The following is a 12,492-nucleotide window of genomic DNA, read 5'->3' as shown; positions in this document are numbered from 1 at the left end:
AATTATATTATTGCAGCTGTTTTGCTCATATAGACTTTATCCATTGTATTTTAATTTTTTCCATTTTTCCATTTTATTGTGGTTTCATGATAGCCTTGTTTGTTTCATTTTTGTTTTCTTTCTTAAATATTTAGCAGTAGGTATAGATTTTCTTAAGTTGGTTGTAATAAAATTTTAGTGGTTTGCTAAGTTGCTACCTACTTGCAGCTCCAGTCTCCCCTACTAGTTACACCGGTGGAACATTGTATCCTTTTTCGTCCACTCCCTCTAATTTCCGGGTATATATATGTAGAAATGACAAACAAAACCGTCGGTTGTTTATGAAAGCCAGTGTAGTGTATAAATTCTGAGACCAGCGGTAAGTTTATTTTTATATTGAATAAACTTTTAAATGAACTTCATCTTTACTTCATTGATAGTGTAAACATAGAAACTTATTATTAAATAGAATTAAGATGGTTCAGATAATTTTTAAGAACTTTTAAAATATTTACACATATTTTCCAATTACAACGACAATCTTGAAAAATTTGTATGTATCTACAAGCTGCAATGATTGTAACCGCGGCATACGTACCGTAGTAATGTGGAATTATAGCAAAAACAAATTAAAAGTTGAATGAGGCCAAACCCACAGCTAAAGATTATTCGAAACAAATGGTGGTCCTGAGAAGGACCGATTTTTTGTCACACTTCAAGTCATTGGCACAACCATTCCACATTGTTTATTAGAACAATAATAAGAGCAACTTAGAATGCTACTACCTTTTTACAATAAATGTTGAAATTGTTGTCCTTGACTAGCAATACAGGCTTCAGCACGTTGCAACGTGTTTACACAGATTCGTAAAAAAACTCCTGAAGTTCCACGAACTGTAGCGGCTGCCACTTCCACCCGTTGTTGCAGTTCTTCAATAGTTTCTGGACACTGTTGATTTCCATAAACTAACTGCTTCATCCAACCTCACAGACAAAAATCACACGCGTTGAGATCGGGTGAACGCGGAGGCGAAGCTACTGGGTCGTTTCTTCCGACCCACTGGTTAGTTCGTTGAAATCGCACTTCTTGACTACCGTATGGATTTTCATCGCACCAAATATGGGTGTTGTGGCTGTTGAAAACAACATTGCGAGTGAATCCTGCTTCATCCGTAAATAGAATGCAAAAGTTAGGGTGTTCACGATATAGCTGTAACAACTATACGCAGTAAATTACACGACGTGGAAAATCAGGGGGCTACAAAGCTTGCACTTTTTGAATGTGGCATGGACGTAGGCCTTGTTGTTTTAATGTACGACGCGCTACAGACTGTGAAACTCCAACTTCAGCTGCAAGTCGGAGGGTACTGACGTCGGAATGTTCTTCAACGCGTTAGAAAATTTGTTCTTCAGCTTGCAGTATTCTTTGAGATGTTGTACTATTAATGTAAATGTCCACGCAGATGAGATAAGCCAACCTGGCGTTTCCATCAACCACACCATAAAACATTACCATGTCGACACGCTTTGAATTGGAAAAATTCACCGTTGTCAAAGACGTTAACCGAACACACGACGTGTTTTTGCACGTTGCTTATCAGTGTGATGCTTTAGTCGTGGCCCCGACGAGTTTTTGACATTAGTTTTTTTTTTTAATTGGTTAGACACTATTTACATAAGATGATAAAACAAAGATCGCAAAAGAACTCGTTAACAAAAATTTTTCTGATCATCCCCAAAAACAACTTGATGGCGTCACCTGAAAATTTTGCTTGGTAAATGCCATTTAAATTTTATAAAACAACTTATTCCAATGACTTATTGGCTCAGTTGGTGCAGCACCGGCTAATAACTAACTGTGCTTAAATATAATATTTTCACTACCTGTAACCAACATACAATTTTTAACAGCTATTTAAAATGGCTAACTACGAAGTACCAAAGCGAGATTCCGACGACCCTAACTACCTATATGGACAATGGTTATCCAATCCTGCCCCCGGAGACGAAGTGGTTATTTCGGGCATGTCGGGGCGTCTTCCCGAGTCAAACAATCTCCAAATCTTTAAGAACAACTTATTCAACAAAATTGAAATGGTTAGTGACGATTTGAGACGATGGAACGTTCGGCATCCAGAGATCCCTAAAAGAACAGCCAAAATTCCCGACGTCGATCGATATGATGCTGGATATTTTGGGGTACATCATCGTCAAGCCGATATCATGGATCCCATGATGAGAGTCCTCATGGAAACTGCAATAGAAGCTATTATGGATGCAGGAATAAATCCGGTAGAACTGGAAGGAACCAGAACTGGAGTGTTCATTAGTACTTCGTGGTCGGACATGGAAGTCGACACTTACGTTAATGTAACTCAACAACAAAGTTTTGCCATAACGGGGTAACAATTCGACTGTGATAAACATAGTTGTTTAATTTGTACGTTTCAGATACCTTCGATCTTTAATATCTAGAAGAATCAGCTACTACTTGAAGGTGAAAAGTCCCGTTTTCAACTCAGATACTGCTTGCAGTAGTTCTTTCAATGCCCTTGACGCCGCTTTCAAAGCCATTAGAAGCGGACAATGTGACTACGCTTTGGTGGGCGGCACCAATTTGTTACTCCATCCTGGCATTTCTCTCCAATTTTTTCGGTTTGTCTTTCACACTAGAATTACACCACTTTAACTAGACAATTATAGCTTAGGTGTGTTAAGCAGCGACGGTAAATGTAAAGTTTTCGATCAAGATGCCAGTGGTTACGTTCGAAGTGAAACTATCGCTTGCGTATTTCTGCAAAAGGCTAAAAACTCTAGACGGATTTACGCAAAAATTATCAACACTAAAGTGAATGGTGATGGTTTTAAAGACCAAGGAATTACGTTTCCTTCGACGTTAGCCCAGCTCAAACTTATGACGGAAATCTACGAAGACAGCAACGTCCACCCTTCTGATTTGAGCTTTTTGGAGGCACATGGCACTGGTACTCAGGTGGGTGATCCGCAGGAAGTGGAAGCCATAGATTCGGCGTTGGCTCGGAAAAGACAAAAGCAGCTTCTGGTGGGTTCGGTGAAGTCGAGTATTGGTCACACTGAACCAGCGTCTGGTATTTGTTCTCTCATCAAAGTACTGTTTGCTATGGAAACAGGGTACATCACGCCTAATATTAACTTGAAACGTGTTAAAAAGGGAATGAAGGGATTCGAAGAAGGAAGGATGAAAGTAGTAACCGAAGCTACTGAACTAGAAGGTGAAGAAGCCATAGTTGGAATAAATAATTTTGGTTTTGGTGGCAACAATGGACATGCGATTGTGCAGAGATTTGGGAAAGGAAAAACGAATTATGGTTTACCTGATGACGATATTCCCAGACTGGTGTGTGTAAGTGGACGTTCTGAGACAGCCGTCCAAAACATGCTAGAGAATTTAAGTCTGGATTGCGAACATGTGGCACTGTTCCACCAAATTTTTAAAAACAATATCCGCAACCACCTTTACAGAGGTTACACGATTTTATCCAAAAGTGGTTCCATAGCAACTTCGTCGAAATTCTGGAATTCTCGGATCTCACCACTGTATCTAGTTTTTGGCGAGATTATTGACAGTTTCGCGCTACTCGGGTCATATTTTATGGGATTTCCAGTTTTTAGGGACACAATTTCAAGGTAAATTTAGCACCACTTTTAGACACTCCGTTAATACTATTGTTGAAGGATCAACAAAATACTGTCACAAGAAAAAATGAAAACATTTGAAGAGATTTTAGAGCGTCGTACGAAAAAGGAAGAAATTTGGGGCTCAATTTGTTTACAGATTGGTATAATAGACATTATAAAGAGTTTGGAATTACATCCGACAGCAGTTTATGGCAGTTATCACGGAAGACTTGTGAATGCATACTATTATCAAGTTACTAATTTACAAGAAACAGTTTCAGCAGCTTTAGAAGTCAGCAGTTCAACTAATCCAGATGTTTACTTTGAAACTATGTTAAAGAGCATCAGTAAAACACGACGCAAAAATTTAAAAGGTGACTCGTTTGATTACAATAATTTTACCAAGCTACCGAAAAATTCTTTCGTTTTGAACGTATCGGACTCGCATTTGAACAACATAGATGTTCTTTTGGTAGAAGGGAACAGGGTTAATTTTCTTAATATTCTGGGAAGGTACTCTTTATACATACATACAACAGGAATTTTATACATAATATTGTAGATTGTACGAAAAGGGCCACATTCCTCAATTGCACAGGCTATACCCTCCAACTGAATTTCCAGTCAGCAGAAACACCCCCATGATCTCACCTTTAGTACAATGGGACCACAGAAAAAGCTGGTATATCTACAAATTTAGTGAGTTCAGAGCAACCGATAGTGAACAAATGGAGTATAACATTTCATTTTTGGAGAATGAGTATAAATACATAGCTGGACATATTATTGACGGTCGTTATGCAGTTTGAAGATAACACAGATTTCTAAAACTAGATATTTCAGGCCGCAACTTTATCCCCGCTGCTGAATACTTATATCTTGTTTGGCACACTTTCGCCCAAAGTAGACGACTACTAACAAACGATCTGGCAGTAGTTTTTGAAGACTGTAAATTCAAGAGGGCCATCATAATGCCTAAAAGCGGTTTTTTGAAACTTCTCGTGATGATCCAAAGAGGTAGTGGAAATTTCGAAATTTTTGAAAAAAATTCTGTTGTTGTTACTGGACGCATTCGAGCTGTTGAAGATGTGACTACACACTGGGTAGATCTTAAACCACACACTTGGGACGATACAGATTCTACCCAGATTTTAGAACAGGATGAAGTTTACAGAGAATTAACCTTGCGCGGTTACAACTACAGGCAAGTACTAAGCTAGGCACGAGTATTTAATGTATTCTTGCAGTGGTCTCTTTAAAGGTATTCAGAAATGTAACAGTGAGGCTTCTGTTGGTTTCCTTAAGTGGACAGAGAACTGGGGCACCTTTATAGATACCATGCTTCAAATGAGAATCCTCCGGGAAGACACTAGATTACTATATGTTCCTGTTGGTATCAAAAAAATTGTTATAGACCCTGAACAACATCTACGAGGCGTTACTAAGCTAGAAGCAGAAGAACCTATTCTACCTGTGTACGTTCATAAGGACTGCGACATAGTCACGTAAGTAAACCAATTGTAGAACCATCGCTCAACTTAATCGTGTTTTACAAATCAGCTCAGGCGGTATTCAAGTTTCTGGACTGCAAGCTAAATCTATTTTCAAAAAGAAACCCAAACTGGAGCCTGTTTTAGAAAAGCACATCTTCGTTTCTAACTCTTCCGTTTTGGATGTGGCTACAGCCATCCGAGTTAACGTTCAAATCATTTTGGAGAACAGCTTAGAAACTCACTTTAAAGCTGTAGAAATCGTTGACGAGTTCACAGATTCGTGTTCAGAGTATTTACTCAAATTTGTGTGTGATGCTTTGGACGACATTCCGGTGATTTCTCCTGATCTTACTATCCCTTCTAAAATTCCTTTGGAAGATATTCCGGGTGTAAAAGTGGAAGATATTACTCTCACGCATCAAAGTAAGATCCTCCTCATTATTGGTACCAAGCTTCTACAACGACCAAATCTAAAACAACTTTTGACTTCTCTCCAGAAAAACGGGTTTGTTTTGACGAGAGAAGAACTCAGCAGTGCACCAGAACTTGACGAAAACTTGGAAATCGTCACAGAATACACTACATCTAACGAAAAATTAATCTTGTTAAAGAAAAATGAAAATTTTGTCGAGACGACATTCATTCCTGTTTGTTCAAACGACCTAAACTGGTTGCCTGAAGTCCAAAAATCTTTGAAAGATGGTTCCAATATAGTAGTCTACTCTGTAGACGAACAACCTGAAGGTGTATTAGGGCTAATAAATTGCATCAGACGCGAACCAAATGGACACAAGCTCAAGTGTTTCTTTTTAATGGACGAAGCTCCAAAGTTTGACCCAAACAGTGAATTTTATCAGGACCAAGTCAGAAAAAATTTGGCTGTAAACATATACAAAAATAAGAATTGGGGTACTTATCGACATCTACGGTTAGAACAAACACCTGAAGTTGAATGTCAATATTGTTACGCCAATGTGATGAACATAGGAGACATTTCCAGTTTCAAATGGCTCGAAGGTACCTTAAGAGAAGAAACGCCTTTACCAAAAGACAAAATTTTGATCAAAGTAGGTAATCCAAGCAGTCTAGAAACCTCCATGAGTATTTTTTGTAGACTTATTATTCAGCGGTCAATTTCAAAGACATTATGGCAGCCCTAGGACGCGTCAGTTTGGAAACTTTGACAACCGATCGATTGAAACAAGATTGTGTGTTAGGTTTTGAGTTCTCTGGACGAGATTTAAGGTATCTTTCAACACACATTGTAAGCAAAATATGTACAGCTCGAAATTACAGTGGACGTCGACTAATGGGTATAGTGGGCACCGGAGCATTGTCTACTTACCTTGCAGCCGACTGTACTTTCCTATGGGAAGTACCTGATGCGTGGAGTCTCGAAGAAGCAGCTACAATTCCTGTTGTCTATTGTACAGTTTTGTATGCTCTTCTAGTGGTAAATTAAATCAACGTAAATTTTCCGATTCAATTTTGGCTTTTAAGGTCCACAAATTGAAACCTGGCAACTCGATTCTTATACACTCCGCAACTGGTGGTATTGGACTAGCAGCTCTAAATATTTGCACTCACTATAAATGTGATATCTATGTAACAGTTGGCACTGAAGATAAAAAAACGTATTTGAGGAAACACTACCCACATATTCCAAGTAATCACATCGGCAATTCACATGATACGTCTTTCGAAGATATGATTAAAACAGAAACAGAAGGACAGGGAGTCGATATTGTGTTGAATTCTCTCAGTGACGATAAGCTTAAAGCTTCCATTCGATGTTTAGCACGTGGTGGCCGGTTTATGGAAATCGGAAAGTTTGATTTGTCTAATAATACCTCTCTTCAGCTTTTGGTCATGGAAAAACAGGCACACTTTTCTGGAATAATGTTAGATCAAGTTTTCCTAAGTTCTAGAGAGAATAAGGAGAAGATTGCTAAAGCTCTGAACGATGGTCTCACGACAGGATTTATTAAACCTCTACCTAGGGTGGTATTTCAGCCTACAGAAGTAGAAAAGTCTTACAGATTTATGATGACCGGTAAACACATAGGAAAGGTCTTAGTGAAGATTCGAGATGAGGAAAAAGACAGATCCGTTGTTCCCGAAACAACGAAATTTCTGGTTACTCCAAGGTGATGATAAATCTTGCATAGAACACCCAGTATACCTTTTTTTTATAGATTTGGCTGCGACGTAAGATACTGTTACATTATTATTGGTGGTTTAGGCGGAATTGGCATGGAGTTGTGTGACTGGTTAATTATGAGAGGAGCTACCAAAGTGGTTCTAGTTTCAAGATCGGGAGTACGAACCGGGTACCAAACGCAAAGACTAGGGTAGGACTTAACTATAAATACAGTCATTTTCTATATAAACAAATTTAGAATTTGGAAGTCCTACGGGGTCGACGTTCGCATTTCCACTGCAGATGTTACCAACCACCAAGGCTGCACAGATTTAATAAACGAATCATCTAAAATGGGACCTATAGATGCTATTTTCAATTTAGGAGTCGAACTCAAAGACGGACTTCTAGAAACCCAGACGAAAAAAACTTTCCTCGCCTCTTTAGCGCCTAAAGCGCAAGCCACAATGCATTTAGACCAAGCTACAAGAAACTTATGTCCAACTTTAAGGTCAGTTTTTGAAAAAAGCCCAACTGTTGACTTTCTTCTTCAGATATTTTGTAGTATTTTCTTCAGTTTCCTGTGGACGAGGAAATGCCGGTCAAAGTAACTACGGCATGGCTAACTCCATTATGGAGAGGATTTGCGAAAAGCGAAAACGGGACGGTTTTCCAGCCCTTGCTATTCAGTGGGGAGCAATTGGAGAGGTGTGTGCCACTACTTCTACTAAAACCACTCATTTAGGAAACTACTCTTTACAGGTTGGCTTGGTTGCCAAACTTCAAAAGGAAAACAAAGAACTTGTGATCGGTGGCACATTACAACAAAAAATATCGAGTTGTTTCAAAGTTTTAGACACGTTTTTGAGGCAAGATAACGCCGTCGTTGCGAGTATGGTGGTAGCTGAGAAATTTAATAGAAGTTATGGTAGTGACAGTGTTGTCGAAACAGTTGCCCACATTCTGGGTTTAAAAGACATCAAAACCGTAAGTCCACACGCGACGTTGGCTGAGCTTGGAATGGATTCTATGATGGGTACCGAAATAGTACAAATTTTAGAGAAAGATTTTGAAATTTATCTAACAGCGCAAGATATGAGGAGTATAACATTTGCAAAGTATATAAAACAAGGTTTGCGTTGATATTTCAGCGTAATGAGTGTGATTTTAGGTTGATTACGTTTGATACAGAAAGAAGTAGTCAAAATAAAGTCAGTGAGAAAACAGAACAAGGAGCAAATATGCTTCTGAGACACATCCCTGAGAGGCGAACTAGCCAGTCGCTTCTTCTAAAGTTACCTAGTGCGGTAAAGGTTAACGAAGAAGCTCCCACAGTATTTTTCTTCCCGGGTATTGAAGGAGTGTTACAACCTATGGAAGCATTGTCACAAAAATTGAAAGCTCATGTGCAAGGAGTACAATACAGCTACTATAATCCTGAAGAAACGATTCAAGAAATTTCAAAGAACGTTGTCTCGGTAAGTTACCAAATTAAATGAACTTTACATCAAATTTATTTTCAGAATATCGAACAATATTTATCCAAAAATGTTCCCTTTTGCTTGATTGGTTATTCATTTGGGACAGCTGTTAGTTTAGAAGTAACCCATATACTAGAGGAAAAGGGTTATCTTGGTACAGTCCTTGCAATAGAAGGGTCTCCTGCTTATTTAATTTCTTCAGCAAGAGATTACTTTTCTGCAAATAATGAAGAAGAATTTCAAACTGTTCTATTGTACAAAATCTTAACTCTTCTGGTTCCCTTCGAATCACTTATACCCCATAAGGTAAATATAAAACGCTACCATCAGCGTCAGCTCATTAGTCGCTTTTAAGGAAAAACTTCTAAAATGTGAAAACTTTGACGACAGAATTAATCTTGCTTTAACCCTGATACCCACGGATGAAGCTACAAAGCAAAAATTGGATCGACAAGGTGCCTTCACGTTATACGCGCGTTTCAAAGCAATATTAAATTATAGAGGCATTAATAAGAAACTTAAGTCTAAAGTACACTTATTCAAAGCCAGGTATCCACTGATGAAAGAACAAGAAGATTACCAATTATCGCAGTTGTGCGAAAAACCAGTATCTGTAACTACAGTGGAAGGTGATCACGCAACCATTATTAAGCAACCGGAGCTTGCTGAAAATATTAACAAACTTATATTTAAGTGATTCAAGTATGATTATTACGATTTGTCTGTAAACGTGTTTGTTTCGTGAAAGAAAGACATACTTAAACACCCTTTTTTTATTTAGCAAGTAGTTACATTACACCTCTTACGGAGAGTTTACGTTTGTGGAAGAAACAAGTACTGACCGCTATGAAGTAAAAATTGCAACGTAGCGATGGTTATTTAATATGAATGAATTTCTTTTACAATGAAGGAAATTTTGTACTTTAGAACCAAGTGGAAAGAACATATTTGGGAAAAAAGTATGTTTACCAATTTAATTTATCAAATCAAATACATATTATAATAATTTCGGAGACTTGCACGGTCGGAATCAATACATGATCGTTTTTCGGGTTGGAACCGTGTAAATTGAGTTTTTGGGCTCAACGTTTCGCACACTTTCGTAAGTGGCATCTTCATGAGCAAAAGAGCACCGTAACTCAGTATGTCAACCGGTCACACCATCCTATTTGAAAATTCCCAAGTTCTGTCCAAAGAACCACATTTCTATGACCGGAAAATCCGTGAAGCTATTGAAATCCATAAATGTCCACATAACCTCAACCGAGACAATGGTTATTATCTGTCAAATATTTGGAAGCCCGCACTCAATGCAAATGCTCGTTCATCTCCCCCCACTCCGCCCGGAGCCGGCCAATCAGCTTCAACCACGACGGTTTTCCCCACCATGTGTAGCTGGTATGGTTGACATACTGAGTTACCGTGCTCTTTTGCCTTATTCTTAACCCTGCTCCTGAAGATGCCACTTACGAACGTGTGGGAAACGTTGAGCCCAAAAACTCAATTTACACGGTTCTAACCCGGAAAACGATGATGTACATAATATAAATAAAAGCAGGGCGCAGCGAAAATTTCCTCCTTAGTAGTACAGAAAGAGGTCTGACGTCAAAGCCACGTGACCTTTTGTCGTTGGTATGGCGTTATAAGTGTGATGTGTGTTGAATCAGAGATGTGACGTCATGGAAGTTGATTGCGTCATGGGGGAAGGGTAGTTTTTTAATTTGTCTGTACATGGTCCTTTAGGGATTTTCAATTTTTGATGTTGGTTGTTTGGTTAAGAAGTTTTGGATGCTGACAGTTTGGTATACGGTTTTGCCATTAAACAGTAGATGACGCTTTATGAATGTTGGTGATCTAATTTGGTTTATGGATTATAATTACAAAAAAAAATAAACTACATTGTCATGTCAGGTGCAGGATTAGAACCCTCGTTCGTTAATCGAACCAGAGCTTAAGGTGGTTCCGCAAGTGTCTTGTTTTGTTTCACGTTGATTTGTTAGATGTCTCTAACCGCAGTCCAAAGAGGAAGAAAATATTGCTTGATCCCAGAGAAATAGTAGAAATATTTTTATACTTATTTGGATTGGCTGATTCAGGCGTCAAATATCGTTCAGTTCATTCTTAGTAATTCGTGGATGTTTCGATGAATCATTTGGTCTTTCGACCAATATTTTAGTTTCCCTTTTCCTTGGAACCAATCAAGAACATGACGTCATCAGAAATTTTTTTTTTGGTCAAACTAAAAACGACTCAGTTACCCCATTTTTTGGAAAATACGCATTACATATTGTTCTAGTGTGGTTTAATTAATAATTTTAGTCCTCTATTATGAGAACACAAACTAATTTCTACGTGACATTCTTTCGATGTATAAACATAAATAAACACTTGAGCTTCAGATTGTTATTGCCTTGTGCTGAAGGACAAAGGGTGTTATTTATCCCTATGGTTTTTACTTTACAGCGATTATCACAAAAAGAATTAAAGAACTGGTTTTGTCGGATTATACTTATAGCTTTCGACTAATTTTTTTAATGATCAAATTAAGAACCTTATTTTGTAGAAAATGTGAGAATATCCACGCCCTTAAGTAACTATAATCAAATAAGAATAACAATTATATTCAAAATATCTTGTTCTATTGTGGGTTAATTGATCATTTTATAGGTCTCTGTTTTGAGGAGACATCTCTTTGAATCAAACAAATTTCTACGTGATATTCTTTCGATGTATAAACATAAACCATAGAAGTTAAGCATATACACTGATAATAATACACTCTTTTCCGTTGGCTATTTGCTTTGATTATATTTCATATTGTCCGTATGTCTGCGGACGACACCACCTTGGAATTTGGGCTACCGCGGTGCACGTGGTTGAGATGTCATTTATAACACTTCTTTTTACTATACAAAGGTTATCAACAAACAAAAATTTTGTATAATTTTTCAAGAAAACGGGACTTGTTGGACTGTACTTCAAGAGCGAGGGAAGTTCTGTCGAAGTAATCTTGGACCAATTTCTTTTATTTGATTAGTTACTAGAAGTTCTAACTTTATTATTCTTTTATTTATTTCTTTCATGTCTACGATTTTTTTCTTATATCATGCGTGATACGGCAGCATCTCCTCTCTGACATATACCAGCAATTACTCGGAACTGACAAAAAATAGTAAAGACGGTCTATCCTTAACCAAATACCTCCCATCCAAATAAAACCTTAGACCTTGTTGATAATACCCCCGTCTACCACAGTCTTCTAAAGTTGACATTTTTTAGAAAAGATATATTAGTTAATTACATAATGGGGGTTCTAGCTCAGTTTGACCTCATTTAACCTGTGTTAGGAGCCCCACTTTTCATCGATCGATCATTAACCCTTTAGATTGGGATGTGTGCTCGGTTGACCTGACCTTTTCGTTTGAGTTCAGTGTGGCTCCTGGCTCAGTTTGGCCCCATTTGACCTGAGATAGAAGCCCCACTAATTTTCATTGAACGTTTTGCTCGATTTCGGAAACGGTCGTGTTCGCGCATATGCGAATTCTAACCCCACATCTCTTTTAAGCGTAATAGGAAAGTACAGATTTAAAATAAGACAACTAATTGTAGTCAAGTTGCCCAAGTGGTCTAAGACGGCAGCTTTAAGCCCTGATTTTCGAAGGAGAGCGTGGGTTCGAATCCCACACCTGGGAGTTTTTCTTTCTTCGCATGAGTAAAGCGAAGTATCAGTTTTGCAAAACTG

General features: G+C 38.1%; 1 protein-coding gene across 1 annotated transcript; it reads left to right on the top strand.

The window, feature by feature from the left end:
* The first annotated feature begins 294 nt into the window (after positions 1 to 294).
* LOC135138198 (fatty acid synthase-like) lies at positions 295 to 9,513 on the top strand. Its single transcript, XM_064068118.1, has 19 exons — positions 295 to 358; positions 1,891 to 2,381; positions 2,431 to 2,634; positions 2,683 to 3,645; positions 3,694 to 4,149; positions 4,199 to 4,428; positions 4,480 to 4,840; positions 4,884 to 5,141; positions 5,197 to 6,196; positions 6,244 to 6,374; positions 6,426 to 6,582; positions 6,630 to 7,276; positions 7,325 to 7,480; positions 7,529 to 7,780; positions 7,824 to 7,977; positions 8,032 to 8,387; positions 8,441 to 8,747; positions 8,793 to 9,056; positions 9,106 to 9,513. Exons 2-19 carry the CDS (start codon positions 1,900 to 1,902, stop codon positions 9,445 to 9,447), a joined length of 6,720 nt encoding a protein of 2,239 aa, XP_063924188.1. The 5' UTR covers positions 295 to 358; positions 1,891 to 1,899; the 3' UTR covers positions 9,448 to 9,513.
* Positions 9,514 to 12,492: the final 2,979 nt, after the last annotated feature.

Source organism: Zophobas morio, unplaced genomic scaffold (genome assembly GCF_036711695.1).
Source record: "Zophobas morio isolate AGI-343-1 ecotype UQ-CSIRO unplaced genomic scaffold, CSIRO_AGI_Zmor_V1 ptg000030l, whole genome shotgun sequence".
Classification (NCBI taxonomy): Eukaryota; Metazoa; Arthropoda; class Insecta; order Coleoptera; family Tenebrionidae; genus Zophobas; species Zophobas morio.
The sequence above is the reverse complement of the archived record's forward strand: the minus strand, read 5'-3'. Positions and strand labels throughout refer to the sequence as shown.